Source organism: Morone saxatilis, unplaced genomic scaffold, assembly GCF_004916995.1.
Source record: "Morone saxatilis isolate NCDOM2014 unplaced genomic scaffold, NCSU_SB_2.0 Contig7, whole genome shotgun sequence".
Taxonomy (NCBI): Eukaryota; Metazoa; Chordata; class Actinopteri; family Moronidae; genus Morone; species Morone saxatilis.
The window spans coordinates 9,552,763-9,567,888 of NW_023340246.1; the positions used below are offsets into that span (position 1 = coordinate 9,552,763).

The 15,126-nt window shown below is 40.1% G+C and overlaps 1 protein-coding gene across 1 annotated transcript in view; it reads left to right on the top strand.

Annotated features, from left to right (window-relative positions):
- LOC118340315 (WD repeat-containing protein 26) overlaps positions 1–13,460 on the top strand; it is a 15,931-nt gene extending 2,471 nt beyond the window's left edge. Inside the window, exons 2-14 of the mRNA XM_035678210.1 lie at positions 27–126; positions 1,353–1,409; positions 3,223–3,359; positions 4,446–4,543; positions 4,659–4,815; positions 5,201–5,339; positions 6,120–6,260; positions 6,668–6,787; positions 7,437–7,582; positions 8,782–8,860; positions 8,992–9,121; positions 9,397–9,591; positions 9,807–13,460. Coding sequence (XP_035534103.1) covers positions 27–126; positions 1,353–1,409; positions 3,223–3,359; positions 4,446–4,543; positions 4,659–4,815; positions 5,201–5,339; positions 6,120–6,260; positions 6,668–6,787; positions 7,437–7,582; positions 8,782–8,860; positions 8,992–9,121; positions 9,397–9,591; positions 9,807–9,832 — 1,525 coding nt within the window. The 3' untranslated portion in view covers positions 9,833–13,460. The remainder of the gene's footprint in view (positions 1–26; positions 127–1,352; positions 1,410–3,222; positions 3,360–4,445; positions 4,544–4,658; positions 4,816–5,200; positions 5,340–6,119; positions 6,261–6,667; positions 6,788–7,436; positions 7,583–8,781; positions 8,861–8,991; positions 9,122–9,396; positions 9,592–9,806) is intronic.
- Positions 13,461–15,126: the final 1,666 nt, after the last annotated feature.

Here is a 15,126-nt window from a genome sequence, read left to right on the forward strand (position 1 = left end):
TCTCTGTCCTCTCTCTGTCTCTGTAGTCAGACGGTGGACCTGCTGATGCAGGAATCCGGCTGCAGACTCGAACACCCCTCAGCCACCAAGTTCCGCAACCATGTCATGGAGGGGGAGTGGGACAAGGTTGGTCTTGAGATACCATGGTTACATAATAGCAAGCGTTTTGATAGACAAGGAAATGGTCACCTTTGTAGGGATCTGATGTCCGTATCATATTGCAAGATGAAGAGCTTGTGTAGTCAAGAAACCAGCAGACGTACAACTGATTTCATCTCATAAGACTGACCGACAAAAGCAAATATAGCAAATTAATGAATATAGGTTATGAATTGTTGGAAAAGCACCAACAAAGTACTTAAAGTGGCATTTGGGCTGCAGGCTCCTACTGTTATTTGTTATATGTTGTACAAGTCTTGGACTCCCTCCTGACATGTGCCAATGAAATTATATCGAGCAACAGATCTTACAGTTGTAGTGCTATTTGTCGGCAAAACACAGAATTCACATATTTAATTTTATTGGATTGTATTTGTTAGAAGAATATTTAATCTGCTTATAAAAAATCAGATCTGTTGGTTTCAACTTTGACCAAGTGGTCTTGTAGTTTTTGCATAGATAGAAGAGTATATGGTAAAATAAAATTTGTGTAGCAAGCATGTTATTATACGTACTGAAAAGTCTAACAAACCATTTTCTGTCATAACAAGGCACATGCCCACTTATGTACCCATTATTATATTAAAATATCAAAATTAAGGTTTATCAGAACACCTGAAGCGTAGCAGAGTGTTGGGTGCTCAATTAGGCCCAATAATGTGTAATTTTAAAACATTTGGGTTATATTAAACCTTAGATTTAGGTTTTAAATCAACACTCCCAACTGTATACTCTGTTCTCACCACGCAATAAGTCCCATTCCAACATTTAAGAGCTAATGAACCTATGTCAGAACTGCAGGATGGAAAATGAGCACCAGCCTTGAGCCCAATGGTGGTACATTTTTGGATGTGTTGGGTAGTTTTGTACTCTCTATAAAGCGATTGTAAACCAGCCGCTCATTTGACTTTTCCAGAAATAAAATAGTGAGTAGTAAATGTGGCCAGTATTGTGATTATGAGAGACTTAAAGGTGTTATGTTGTATTTTATAATTATAACCACAGCACATGGACATCATCTCCATTGATAAAGCTTAAATTTGTATCATCTTTTGCATGAAAGTGACCATAAGGTCTATATTACTGCTCATGTGATTAGTTTTTTCCCCCTCTGGGCATGCATGGAAACTGCTGAGCTAACCATTTCTCTCTCTTTCTCTCCCCTCCATCACCCTCCCTTTGTTTTGGTCCAGGCTGAGAATGATCTCAATGAGCTGAGAGCACTGATGCATTCTCCCAATGCCATTGTGGTAAGCTCCCCTTGCCCTGAATGACAGCCAGTCAGTTAGGAGGCACAGCTGGAGGTTCTAGAATGGAACCGTCGTAGTGCAGGGCCGCAGGGTTCTGTTGTGGAACACTGAGAGCTAGAATGTTCTGGGTGGTTGCCTCGGACACCACGTTAGATTTTAAGGTGTGAGTGCGTGATTCTTGTCTTACGCAAACTGCGGTTCGACTTTGCAACAATGAGTTTGTCCTCAGATTGGTTTAAAGTTTATAGATTTAAAATAGGCTGGGTTTTTTTTGCCATATTGATTCAATTTATATATTCCATGCAACTAGAGCTCAACTAATTTGCTGGTTGATATAAGCCTGTTGCAGGTATGACATTTTGGTGTCTAGTCTAGTAGATAACAAGAAATACCTTTACAGAAATTACAAAGATATGTTTTATATAGTTTAGAAGCAGTTCTCCATTTTTTTGTCTTGGGGAGAGTTTATTTTTCAAATTTAAAATATCTTGGTCACTACATATCATCGTCTCAGTTAAAATAATAAAACAAATCAAGGGGTTTCTTATTGAAAATGTTAATTTATGTTTCATGTTTATATTAAATAAATCCAGTAAAGCCAGTATAATGTTATTTGAGTTTTACAAAGGTCAAATATCTTTTTTATTATCAAACTGAAAAGTGTTAATTAGGTTTACTGACTACTACATTTTACTATGCGTGCAAAATGTCCTTGATTTTTGAGTGTGGGGTTGATCTACACTGTTGCCCCACAACACATTTCATGTAAGAACTACTCACAGCTGGAAAAAATAAAAAATAATATGATGGCTCCAAGAAAATCTTTGAAAAATAAAATATTACTTTTTCTTACTTTCTCTTAAAGCTTTCAAAACCTTGTATTCTGTTAATAAAGAATGATTATGGTACATGTATACTAACTGCCGGACTTGTATACTGGGAAGATCTGTGTGATGGTGCATATTTCACAAGTAGTTTGGACTCAGCTCTGGCTAATTAGCCTCAACTAGCGTGCTAGTTAGATGAGCTTCAAAAATGGGTCCCACACGTCTCAGTCAAGTGCCTGCTGCACTGTGTCAGAGGTCTGTCTAACTGCCACCACCAGTTGGGCTACTGAGATAATGGCTGTGGCTGTTGATTTTTCAGCTGTATGTACAGTGTGGGTAGCCATTTTAGGTCTGGAGTTGTAACAGGTTAGTGTTGTCATTGTCAACATGACTTCACTGCAGCTCCAGGAGGCAGTTTAGTTATATCGCAGTTAGGATACATGTATGTCTGTGTGTTTTTGCACTCTCTATTTGTAGACTTTTGTGGGTGGATGTGCTCTTGAATTTGTGTGCAACCGTTGTGAGGGCTGTGGCGCTTACTGGATACCTGAGATAAGACAGAGACTTTTAATACCACAAATAACACGGACCAGCACCAGTGGCTGGTAAACACTTGCCACTGGTCCTCTGTTTAAAAGGAACTAGGCTACTGATGTTGACATTACCATATGTCTTAGGCACTTCTATAAATATGTTAGTGACAGCATGCTGCTCTGCAATATGCTACCATTGAGTTTTGACAGCAAAAATGGCATAAATTTCCCATTGGACTTAATGGGGCTTGATTTTTTTCTTATTATTTTATATTTTAGATGTTGTTTGCAGTGCAGAGCCATACCACTAGAAATGTGAAACTTTTTATGTCCTTCTAAAGTCATGCAGTCAGTCAGTGGTTGAAATCATTATTAATCATTAATCATTAATCTTTGTTCTACTTTCAGTTCTTATAAAATCTATTCTCTGTATGTCTTTCTTCTTCTGCTCAGCGTATGAAGTTCCTGCTGCTGCAGCAGAAGTACCTAGAGTATCTAGAGGATGGGAAAGTCCTGGAGGCTCTGCAGGTGCTCCGAGGAGAGTTGACGCCACTCAAATACAACACAGATCGCATCCACGTACTTAGCGGGTACGGTTACAAGTTTAACATTGCATCTGTCTTGTTGCAGTCATTATATGGTTCACCCTTTCTACACAAATACACACTACGAACAGCTACATGCCCATGTTGCTCTTAGATAACTCTGTAATCATTAGTGATGTAGCTCCCACCCCTGGTGCTGAGCCAACCTTTTAATGGAAGCTGGAATGTAAGATAGTAGTTTTTAGTTTTTAACTAGTCCTAACCACTTTGAAATTGATATGTTAAATAATTTAATTTAATGGTCAGCGTAATTACACTACTGCTGTTTACTAAGTTGTGCAATCAGTTGTAGGGTAGGATGCCCCTTCAGCGAAGATAACTGACTGACAGTAATCATGAAAAATTATTTTCAGTATTATTATTTTTTATTTACTCTTGATTTTGTTTTTAGCTGTAAACTGCAGATGTAGATTGCTTTTATTTAATGTTTAAAATCAAAGTCTTGGATCAATATTCCTCAATGACCTTTAGTTTGTTATTAATTTGGTTCTCCAATATACATATTATACTATAAAAGTGTTCCTGAGGGCGTCAGCAGCCACTGGAACATCTAATCCATGATCTGATCAATTCACTGTGCCCATGCTCTCAGCATCACATTCTTCTGATCCATTATCTAATCAATTAGTGTGCATTGATCACTCAACACAACTACAAGCCTGTTTGTCTCAACAGTCTGTCACTCAATTGACAGAATAATTTATTGATCTGCCACGTGTCTTAGGTCAATCAGTCGGCTGTATCCAAATGTATTTGTGGCCTTTCTGTCAACTTGTTCCTCAAACAATACCTGCATTCAGTCCACCGTGTTTCCTCATTTTAGGATCTGCAGAATTACTCACATCTGAAGTTTCATTCAGTGTTTCTTTTCCATTAAGTCTGTACTAGGTGTTGTGCTGATTCCCCCCATACTAATCATTATTTATTGACTGTTTTTTGCTCTAGCTGGCAATTTGTCAATGTGTATAACTTTTTTTTTGGGTTGTACTTTCACTGTGATATTTTAACCGTGTGTTATCATTTCCTGTGTATGTTGTTTTGCTCGAGCTGTGTGTTTGCGTCTTCCTGCAGGTACTTAATGTGTAGCCATGCTGAGGATCTGAGGGCCAAGGCAGAGTGGGAGGGCAAGGGCACCGCCTCACGCTGCCGACTGCTGGACAAATTACAGAGTGAGGAAAACGTGTCCATACGCCAAGCTTGTAGAGCTAACACACATATCACATGACTACAACACACATAATCCATTCCCAAGGTCAATACGTCTACCTTTACCTCTCATTGTAGCATACCTGCCACCTTCTGTGATGCTGCCCCCTCGGCGGCTGCAGACCCTGCTGCGGCAAGCAGTGGAGCTGCAGAGGGACCGCTGCCTCTATCACAACACCAAGCTGGACAGTAATCTGGACTCGGTCTCTCTCCTCCTCGATCACGTCTGCAGCAGGTTGGTGCTGCACAGCCAGCATGCTGCTCAGGCCCCTTTTGAGTGTTGAATTATCATACTGCAGCATTTTCTATTTAAATCTTGGTTGACTTCCTGCACTGAAAACTTTGCTTTTGTGTTTCCAAATGTCATCTTCTGTCTCAGAAGTCTCTCTTTTACGTCTTGCCTCTTGCATCTTACTGTCCTATTATGGCTGCACTCCTCTTGTTTCATTGGTGTGAACCTTAATCATTTTCTCCCTAAACTGTATATCACTATCATTTTGCCCTTTACTGTATACTTGATTCATTTGTGATTGCAACATGATGAGGTATAGGCCACATCAGGCACTATTGCTGATCTTCACAGTGATGATGTTAACCTTTGGTCTTTCTCTGTGCCACAGGAAGCAGTTCCCCTGTTACACCCAACAGATTTTGACAGAGCACTGTAACGAAGTGTGGTTCTGCAAATTCTCAAATGACGGCACCAAACTAGCAACTGGCTCCAAAGACACTACTGTCATAATTTGGCAAGTGGACCCGGTGAGTGTGAAAACTGCCTGAATAAACACACACTGCCTCTTTTTTATGATTTACTCTGCAGCTAAAATAACCCTGCAGGAATGTCGTGGTCTGGCCTCTTACATTAGCAGGCAGGTTTGTCTTGGCTTTTTTAAATGTATCTTGTACAGTAATATACTTTTCTTAGAATGCCCCATGCTCCAAACCCTTATGGGCATAATTTAGGCATATAAACACTAGTCGCTCTTTGAAGCAGTGTTATGGTTGGTCTTAGATTATGAGATATTATCTACAGATATACAAAGGGTACTACTCTTTATCCCTTCGATGAAGATTTATTTTATTTCAGATTTCCTTATTATCACCGAGAATAACTCTTGTACTCTTCATTGCAAGCTGACCAAACCAAAGTTACATTTGGTTTGTTTTCTGTGTCTCTAAGCAGAACCAGCACTGGTGTCTGTTTTTATTAAAAGTGGAAAGCCTGTTCATCTTATGTCTACTAAACAAGAACCCTGGAACAAACAGCACCCATGTCCTCGAGGTTGTTTCATGTCTGCTAAGACTTAGAAAAGAGTTTTAAAAAGACTTGACAGTTCAATTCACTGTCACACAGACTTAGACCTTTGGAGCAGTCTGGGATATTTTAGAATTTTTCACATCATGTTGTGTAACTTCTTGTCAGCCAGTTAGCATTTTGTGGTCTGAAAACCTCCTAGCATTACTGCCATCCAGGGCCCAACTCTTTGTGTGTCTAAATGAATTTTATCGTAATCATATTCATTTTATATTTGTATGTAGGAGAGCCACCAGTTGAAGCTGCTGCGAACCCTGGAGGGCCATGCATATGGTGTCTCCTACTTAGCCTGGAGTCCTGATGACACCTACTTGATCGCCTGTGGACCTGACGACTGCTCTGAGCTGTGGCTCTGGAATGTTCAGGTGACATTTGTACTTTAGTTTCAGACCCTACTGTTTTTAGCTTTACATAATCCTGTACTTGTGAAACCTGTTAACCAACTGTTTTCATAATGCCAGCTCTGTCTTGTGAACATGATATGTACAAAAGCACAGATCTGGGATGTCAAAGACTTGATGTCTCATTCAGATTCAGTAAGCAAGTGGAGGAGAAAAACATGCGTTGAAGCTCAAGAGATATTCTGTAGGCTGTGTGTACTCAGTGACCTCTCCTCTTCTCCCATCCATTCCCTTCCCCTCCCCTTTCTCTTCCTTTTATCACCCCTCCCCCACTCTTACTTAATGTTTCTTCTTGCTGTCTCCCTTCCCCCCCCTATTTTTCTCTCCTCTTCTGTTTTTCCACTGTCTCAACCAATTCCCTCGGTGACCAGACGGGGGAGCTGCGGACCAAAATGTCCCAGTCCCATGAAGACAGTCTGACCAGTGTGGCCTGGAACCCAGATGGCAAACGCTTTGTTACCGGAGGACAGAGGGGACAGTTTTATCAATGTGTAAGTGGTTGGATCATTAATGTGTTTGTATGAGCAAATACCTGTATAGTTTTAATTTTATGTGTCATCTCTTTATTCAACCAATGCTGAATGCCGGGTGTGTTTTAAAGGCACAGGAGGCGTGCAGGAGAGGGGTAGGGTTGAAAGAAGACTGAAGATACTGTATGTGATTCGTGGCATATGTATAGCTGTTGCGTCTTGCACTGACCTTAAACAGGCAGTGTATTGATTTTCTAGCCACAAACCCGATGAACCCATAAGGATGTTTGTTTTATCATATTTTGTTGGGAAGATGGTTTAAGTGTGTATCTGTGTGTGTTTTGAAAACACACACAATTAACATTTTAACTTATTTCACATTTATTTATTTCACACATCTTAGAGGCTCACGCATTTTACAGTTGTTTTCTGTGACAAAGCAACCTATTATTCAGTAGATGAGCTGAGATTTGCTACTATCAAATTACATGTTGTAACGAGAAAGGAAAGCAGTTTGATCTTATATGTTCCTCAGATTCTACGCTGTTTTACAATTGTCTGATTGTTGCACTGTCTGAGCAGAAAGGTTGTTCAATAGTTGAATAAGGTTGCACTGACAGGTTGCCTGTCAAGAATGAGAGATGAGGGGGTCTGCTGTCTGTGTTGTCAGGACCTGGACGGTAACTTGTTGGACTCTTGGGAGGGCGTGAGAGTGCAGTGCCTGTGGTGCCTGGGTGATGGCAGAGCAGTGCTGGCCTCAGACACCCACCAACGCATCCGGGGGTACAACTTTGAGGACCTTACGGACAGAAACATGTATGTGTCAGCCCTCCTAGTCCCTGTACTTCTAGATTAAAGTGAAATTACAGTAGTTGAATATAGAGCACATTTTGCTTGTTAATGCCAGCCAAATGAGACTATGTCTGAGTGAATGGTATTGAAAGTCCCGACCGAAGCCATTGTGTGCATTTTCTATGAACCCGTTTATACACGTTTTCAATTTACGCATAGGAAACGCCAAAACTAAAAATGTATGCTTGGCTGTAAGTGGAAAAGTTGTATTAATACAAGCAAAAACTTGAAATACAAAAAATATCAGATGGGGAGAATGTAACCTTCTTCAAATTACAACAAACCTAAACATAGCTTTGTTTCCATCATGTTTTCTATATTTTTTAACCCTGGCTCTAATTAATTCCTCTGCAGTGGTACCTGACTGGAGCATTCGCACCACCTACTGCTTGTCTCAGTGAACAAACTCCCAATATTCACATAACAGTAGTGGATGGAAATGCGCATACTGTAAATTCATACTTTTTCCTCAGTTTTCAGAAAAGTTGTGCTACAGTTGAATGTATATCAGGCGGGTGCCCACCCACACAGGTGTTTTCACTTAATCTACCTGATTAGAGCTCATCTCAGGACTGATTGTATGTACAGACTAAGCTAAGACCCTCGTCTTAGCTTAGTTGCATCTGTTCGGGAAAAAGGACTCACCGCTTAATCATTAGAGTTGGTGACCTAATGTAATTTCCAGCATAGCTCTGTCCAACATGAACCTAAGCAGATGTCTAATCTGGTTAAAACACTAGTGTGGGTGTGCAGGGCTTTTAATGTTGATCTGAATTAATACCATTTCGACTGCTAGCTGCCATGTTGCCAGTGCATACAGTGCTTCACAGAGGCTTGGGCACACTTCAGATTTGTTTGCACTTTAAAATAAACTTAAAATATAGTTAGTAGCTATGTATGTGTAGATCTTTCAGTGGAGTTTTCTGGTACCAAATAATGCAGGCGTCTGTCAAGTTTGCCTATAAATTCTAATCAAAGCTACTGTTTGATAAACAATTTTGTAGCACAACAAATCATGATCTGTCCAAAGTTTTGCATACGTTTGAATCCTAAGTATCACATCTTCAAGTTACCGAGATTTCCATGTTAACTATATCTTTGTATATTTGCATTGTTCAGTTTAATGCCTGACTGCCTGTGTCTTATTTACATGTCCTTCACAGAGTTCAGGAGGACCACCCTATCATGTCTTTTACTGTTTCAAAGAACGGAAGATTAGCTTTGTTAAATGTAGCAACTCAGGTAAGGTTTTTAACTCCGCCATTTTCAGTCTTAGTTTATTTGCTTCTAAAGCGCATTGACACTTTGTTTTGGGAAACACTGTGCAGCACGTTGGAGTACTTACAGGCTGTTCTTCTACAACCTTTTTGTAGGGAGTGCACCTGTGGGACCTTCAGGACCGGGTGCTGGTGAGGAAGTACCAAGGTGTTACCCAGGGCTTCTACACCATCCACTCCTGCTTTGGAGGACACAACGAAGACTTCATTGCCAGTGGCAGCGAAGGTACAGTCAGACAGCCCTGCAGACAATCTTGGCATGTTTGTTTTGTGTTTAGTAAAGGGTCCTGTCTTTTTTTTCAACAAAGTGTGATATGGTGCAGTTTTAGGGTGATATTTGTTGCACAGGATCACTGCTGATTAGTGCACTAGTATTGCCTCATATGAACAGATGACAGTCCTCCTTCAGCCTTGATGAGTGACTTTAAAATGATTTCCTCCTGCGTACTGAATATCTTTACTTCCACCTGTTTTGTTGCCTTCGTTGTCTCTTCTTCACAGACCACAAAGTGTACATCTGGCACCGGCGTGGTGAACTTCCCATTGCTGAGCTAACAGGCCACACACGCACCGTTAACTGTGTGAGCTGGAACCCAGCCATCCCAGGACTCATGGCTTCCGCCTCAGATGACGGCACAGTGCGTGTCTGGGGTCCTGCACCCTTCCTTGACTCACAAGAGGCGGATGGACTCAACGGTAATAACCTATTCTGGTTTTACCATACCGCAAGTTAGCATTGTTAGCTCAAAAATGGACATTGATTGCATCTATTTGCTGATTTTCACCATACTTTGTCAACATAAAGCTGCAACGATCATTTTAGTGGTTAAAAACTATACTACTAAAAGGGAGATGTCACTTTTGCGTTGAATGTACTTTTCTCAATTAACCTGATCTCTCTATCCCCTCAGATAACTGCAGTAACATGGACAGTTGATGGTCACTTATGGACCAGATGACGTCTCTCTTTAACAACAATCCAAGAATCCCACAATAAAACAAAATCCAAACGGGCGAACAAAATCTAACACCGACCTAAAGCAAGTCAAGAATAACAAACAAAACCCACCAAGACAAAAGAGAAAACAAAAGTGAGAAGAATTTGTCTCTTGACTGGCCTAGACAAAATGGTGGAGTTGATGACGGACACTCTGAAAATTCAGGTCCTCATCCCAAACCTGATCCTGACCCAGAGGAAAACCAGTCAGTGCCCAGCGGGATACGACCGCCATCCACTGGTGAGCTGTAACGGCTGTTCTTCTCCTCCAACTGACCCTTCTTCCCCATCTTGCTGCCTGGTCACCTGCCACACCAGGTCCTCGCAGAGTTTCCCAGGAAACCCACCTCCACCCTGAGCTCGGAGTGTCCCCGTGATGCCTCCAGACAAACAACGCAGACCAGCCGTCTACTCACTGGACTACATCTGTCTGCCTGTTTGTCTCTCACATTACCTGTATAATGTCTCCATGGACATGGGTGGGGTGTTGCTGGGGGAGGATGGTGCATAGGGGGATATAGCAACTCTTCTGTATGTATGTTTTCCTCTTCCCCACTCTTTTGCTGTATTCTTCGCATCCGATCTGTTGGACAGAGGCCGATAAATCCACCATAAAAACACTGACCGACCAGCTGACAAAGAACACACAAAAAAGGCTATGCTAAATGTTGGAATTTTTTAATGATAGTCATAGCGTAATTCTCATTTAAGAGGTGAATCTTAGCTCAAGTAGTGCCCGTGGAAAGCTTTAGCGTGAAGATTCAACTTCATGTTTCTCGACATTAGGAAAAACAAACTTTTTATTCCTTAATTTAACTTCTAACAAGGACAGTTGCCGTAAGGTTTTCAACTGACAACTCCCAGCCCCCTCTGTCGAGCTAGCTACCGCACAACTCCATTACATCAAGAGGAGAAGGACAGAGGGATTCACAGGTCACATATCAACGGTGAGGGGGGTCAGACGTTGTCAGTGAGGCGGGGTTTCCCCTCTGTCAGGACATACACTATGACCTTTCTCAAAAGACATGCTTTCACATGCGAAAGAGCTCAAGAGCAACTTTTATTGCAAACCTGTGACTGCTGTCCCTCCTCTGTGTGTGTGTGTGTGTGTGTGTGTGTATGAGTTTGAGTGTGAGTGAGAGCGATTATGCATGCACACATTAGGGAGAGTTGATATTTGTGGGTGCAGGTTTAATTGGTGCGTGTTTTTGTATGTTTGCTCAATTCACACCAGCAGAAGACCCACCCACCCCCACCAGCCCCTCCCCATCCTCCTGACCCCATAGTAAAATTGTAAAGAGGATTTTAAACCAATTCTAAGTTATCCAAAGCCCCATAGGGACCTCTATCTGTGGAACAAAAGAATACTTGAGAGCATTTTGGTAAAATAAGAACTTCTTTTTCTTTAATCTGGGCTTTAATTTTTACATTAGGATTTTTTTTCTCCTTACCCATGTGGCATTCAAACGGCACGAGTTTATTTGGCAAATGTATCATCTTTGCAGGGGAAAGAAAAAAAGGACATTTATACATTTGAACGAGGCATGTTTTTAAAAGCTGTAAAGTGTTGTGTTATTAGCAAAGGGTCATTTCATATGAGAAGTTAATGATTGTAATTATTGGACGAGTAAGTTAGAGAGAAGACAATAACCTGAACCACTCTCTGAGCCCACAGTGTTAGGAGAGTTGTTTGCAATCCTTAAACAACACAAACGCACACCACGCGCACACACGCACACACGCACACACGCACACACACACACCACACACACACACACACACACACGCACAAAACTGCCTTCCTGTTCATACAGTTGCACACAACCCTTCAGTATGTATGACACCGCGCCATCCACTGCACTTTGAGTGGTCTTTCTGCTCTCTTGCACCTACTGCAATGGCATAAATCCACTAGGTCCTCACAGGCTTACGGTCGCCACGCTGTTCTGATGACTTTTAAAGGTTGCATTGGCAAAGATTTAAAACCTAACAGGAGATTGCTAAAGGAATTGACTCTCCCTTACTATGCCTCTATGCACCCAAAAGCAGTGACTGATTATATTTATAGACGTTATAAAAACTCAACCTCGTGCATTTAAGGCACAGCAGCCTCATGTCGAGGGTACTTGGAGCTTAGAGAGAGTTCAGCATTAATAAACCCCTTTTTGCTCTCCAGCCAAGTTATTCAGTGGTCAGAGCACCATTCAAAGCTTTCTTCCTCCCTTTTTCAGGGTATGTAATGACTATTTGCTACAGACTGATATACAGTAAAACATGTTTAAAATCAGTGCTTTTCTGTCTGTTTTTATTGAACTTTTTTGTTACTTAAATTTTTTGTTCACATTATATATCATTTTTGGTTGACCTCTATCCCTGTATGATCATATTAAAATATAACCAGACATTTGGAGTCCTCATTTTATTTTGTAATCTTAAATAACCCCTGTCATCTTTATTTTATTATATTTTTACATTTCCTTTGTGTTAAGTTGCATTTTATCTACCACTACTATTCCAAACGAATATGCACAGTAACACCCATGCCAATTGGAGTGGGAAGAGTTTTTAGGAAGTGTGTTACCTACAATCAAATCAGGTTTTGAACTATCCACCCCTCGCCTTTAAAGAGTTTCCTTCATGTAAAAAAAATCGCATGTCTGTGTAATTGACCGAAATCTCTCTCTTGGTGTGCCATTGTTGGTTGAACTGACCCGTATCAAAGCCGAATCACTTGAGGCACACTGGTGTTTTCTGTAGGTTACATGTGTCGTGGTCTGATATTCACACTCTGGAAACCTTTATCTCAACTCCAGGCTGCAGAATGGACCCCTCTCCCACATCCGACATTATTTCAGAAGACTTGAGGCCATTCATACACACTTAAGAACCCAAACAAGAGTTTCAGTAAAGACCATCATTTACCTGCTGGTGGCAGATGCTATGTCTGTATGCAACCTGGTGTCTACTCTTCTTTTGTCTGAGTTTACCAAGGGAGTTGTTTCTGATTTAACTATGTCTTATTTCTCTCTCAGAGGTGACCGTGGTGGTGGGTAGGGGCTGGGTGGGGAATACTAAGGGCTTACTGTAGCATCTCTAAGCTCCTTGGACTAGGGCGGGAAGGGGTGATGTGTGGCTTTGCGTTCAATGTGTTATTTACAAAAGTGATTGTACTGTTTTGTATTGTTGTGTAGGAAAAGTGTTATGTATGCATATTTTCAATAAAGAATTCAGGGTTTTGAAAAAAAAAAAAGGCCCATGGAGGTTTGATGAGGCAAGAGATTGTGCAGGCCCTATAGAACAAAGTTTCAGATACCCAGAAAACTAATTTCCTCCGCCCTTGAAGACCGAAAGGAGATCCAAGTTGGCCCTGAATCACTGCTTTTGGTAAAGCACGTGTCCAGGGGTCTGTAGTGGGAAAACACTGGGTTGAACTTGTGTCAAAATTCTACTTTGTATTCAATCATTTATTTCTTGAAAGCAATGTCTGGAGCCAGAACATCTGGTAAGAGACTATCTTCAATGCCATTAGGAATAATAAGAACAATTGCCAATAAAGTGACGTTATTTTGAGTAAGTCTTGTTGTTGGCCATACATTTCTACACAAAACTTGCCATTTACTCGAGGAAACAGCACAAAGCAATGGTACAAGTGAAATATCTTTTTTGGAGACCTAAAGTGTTTAACATTAAAAACATATATCATTAAGTAAATAATCATATTAATTGATACAAACAAAATATATAATAAAACTATGGAATTGTGCATCCGATACATTTTTAACAGCAACTAAGTCTGCCCTGATTGTTTTGATTTACAGGTAATGACTTGGTGATGAAAAGTGGAATTATGAATTTAAAAATATATATATAATATAAAAATACTTTTTGAAATAAAAACTGCCAGACTGAAATAAAAGTGACCTATAATAAACTGTTATAGTAAAAAAAAAACACAATGAAATAACATAATGAGATGAGCTTTTATAAAACCTTTTTCTGGATTAGTTCACTATTCTGTAGTTATATTAAATATCTCGCCTGTATTAAATCATATGATTTTTTATTTATTTTATAATGTTTTATTTGTTTAATATAGACCACTTGGGGCCTCCAACAATCTGATTCATCAGGGTCATTGCACCACCCGGTGGTAATATATATCAAAGTAAAACAAAATACAAAAATGTAGACAAATATTGAACTTAATGCAAATAAAAGATAAGAATAAAACAGTGAAAGGATTCCATAAATAAAAGTTTAACACAACAATATAAGATTAATATCTAGTTAACCTTACATATCGACGCAGGTATGGTAATTGATTGAAAAAAAGAATAATAGCAGGCTCAAAAATAAGATGATACAATTCTAAATACTACTGCAGCCTATTCCATCAGAGTGGAGTAAAACATTCTTGTGTGATTTTTGTGTGATTGTATATTTTAAACACCTTTGCACCAAGACGAATTCCTCGTATGTGTAAAAACCTACCTGGCAATAAATCTGACTCTGATTCTGATTCTGATTGAACTAATTACAATTGAGTATTTTAGTCCAGAGGTTCCCAACTTAGGGTTTGAGCCCCTCCAAAGAGTCACAGGATACATCTGGAGCTATTAACGTTTTGAATTTTAGACTCTGCAACAATAATTTAAATTAAACCATTTGAGAACTTTATAGGTGAAATGTCTCTTTGGTTAAACAGCTAACAACTCATATACATCCGAAACTAGACAATTTTTGTGAGGGATGGCAAGCCAAAATAGTTAGAAACCACTAATTTGGTCGACCAATATGGGTTTTTCAATTGCCGATGCCGATATTTAGAGAGCTGCCGATGGCCAATATAATGCTGATATTAGAACAAAGAAAAGTCATCTACAACCAACCACACCAACCTTACACTACCCTACAAAAACTCACAAAGGGGAGCGCTAATATTAGTCCACAGCAGCCACACTGGTGAGACTACCTGCAGATGTGTATGAAGACATGTTTGTTTATTAGCCTTGTGAGCACTGACAGCCAATTATCTCTAAATGCCAAATAATCAGCCGACTGATTAATTGGTCTATCACTAATCTTAGCATATCGTATTCTATTCTATATTTATAATGCAGGCTGTCAAATTAATGTAGCAGAGTACACAAGTACAATATATCCCTCTGAAAAGTAAAATGGACACATTTACCTCAGAACTGTACTTAGTAAATATACTCCACCACAACTCAAAA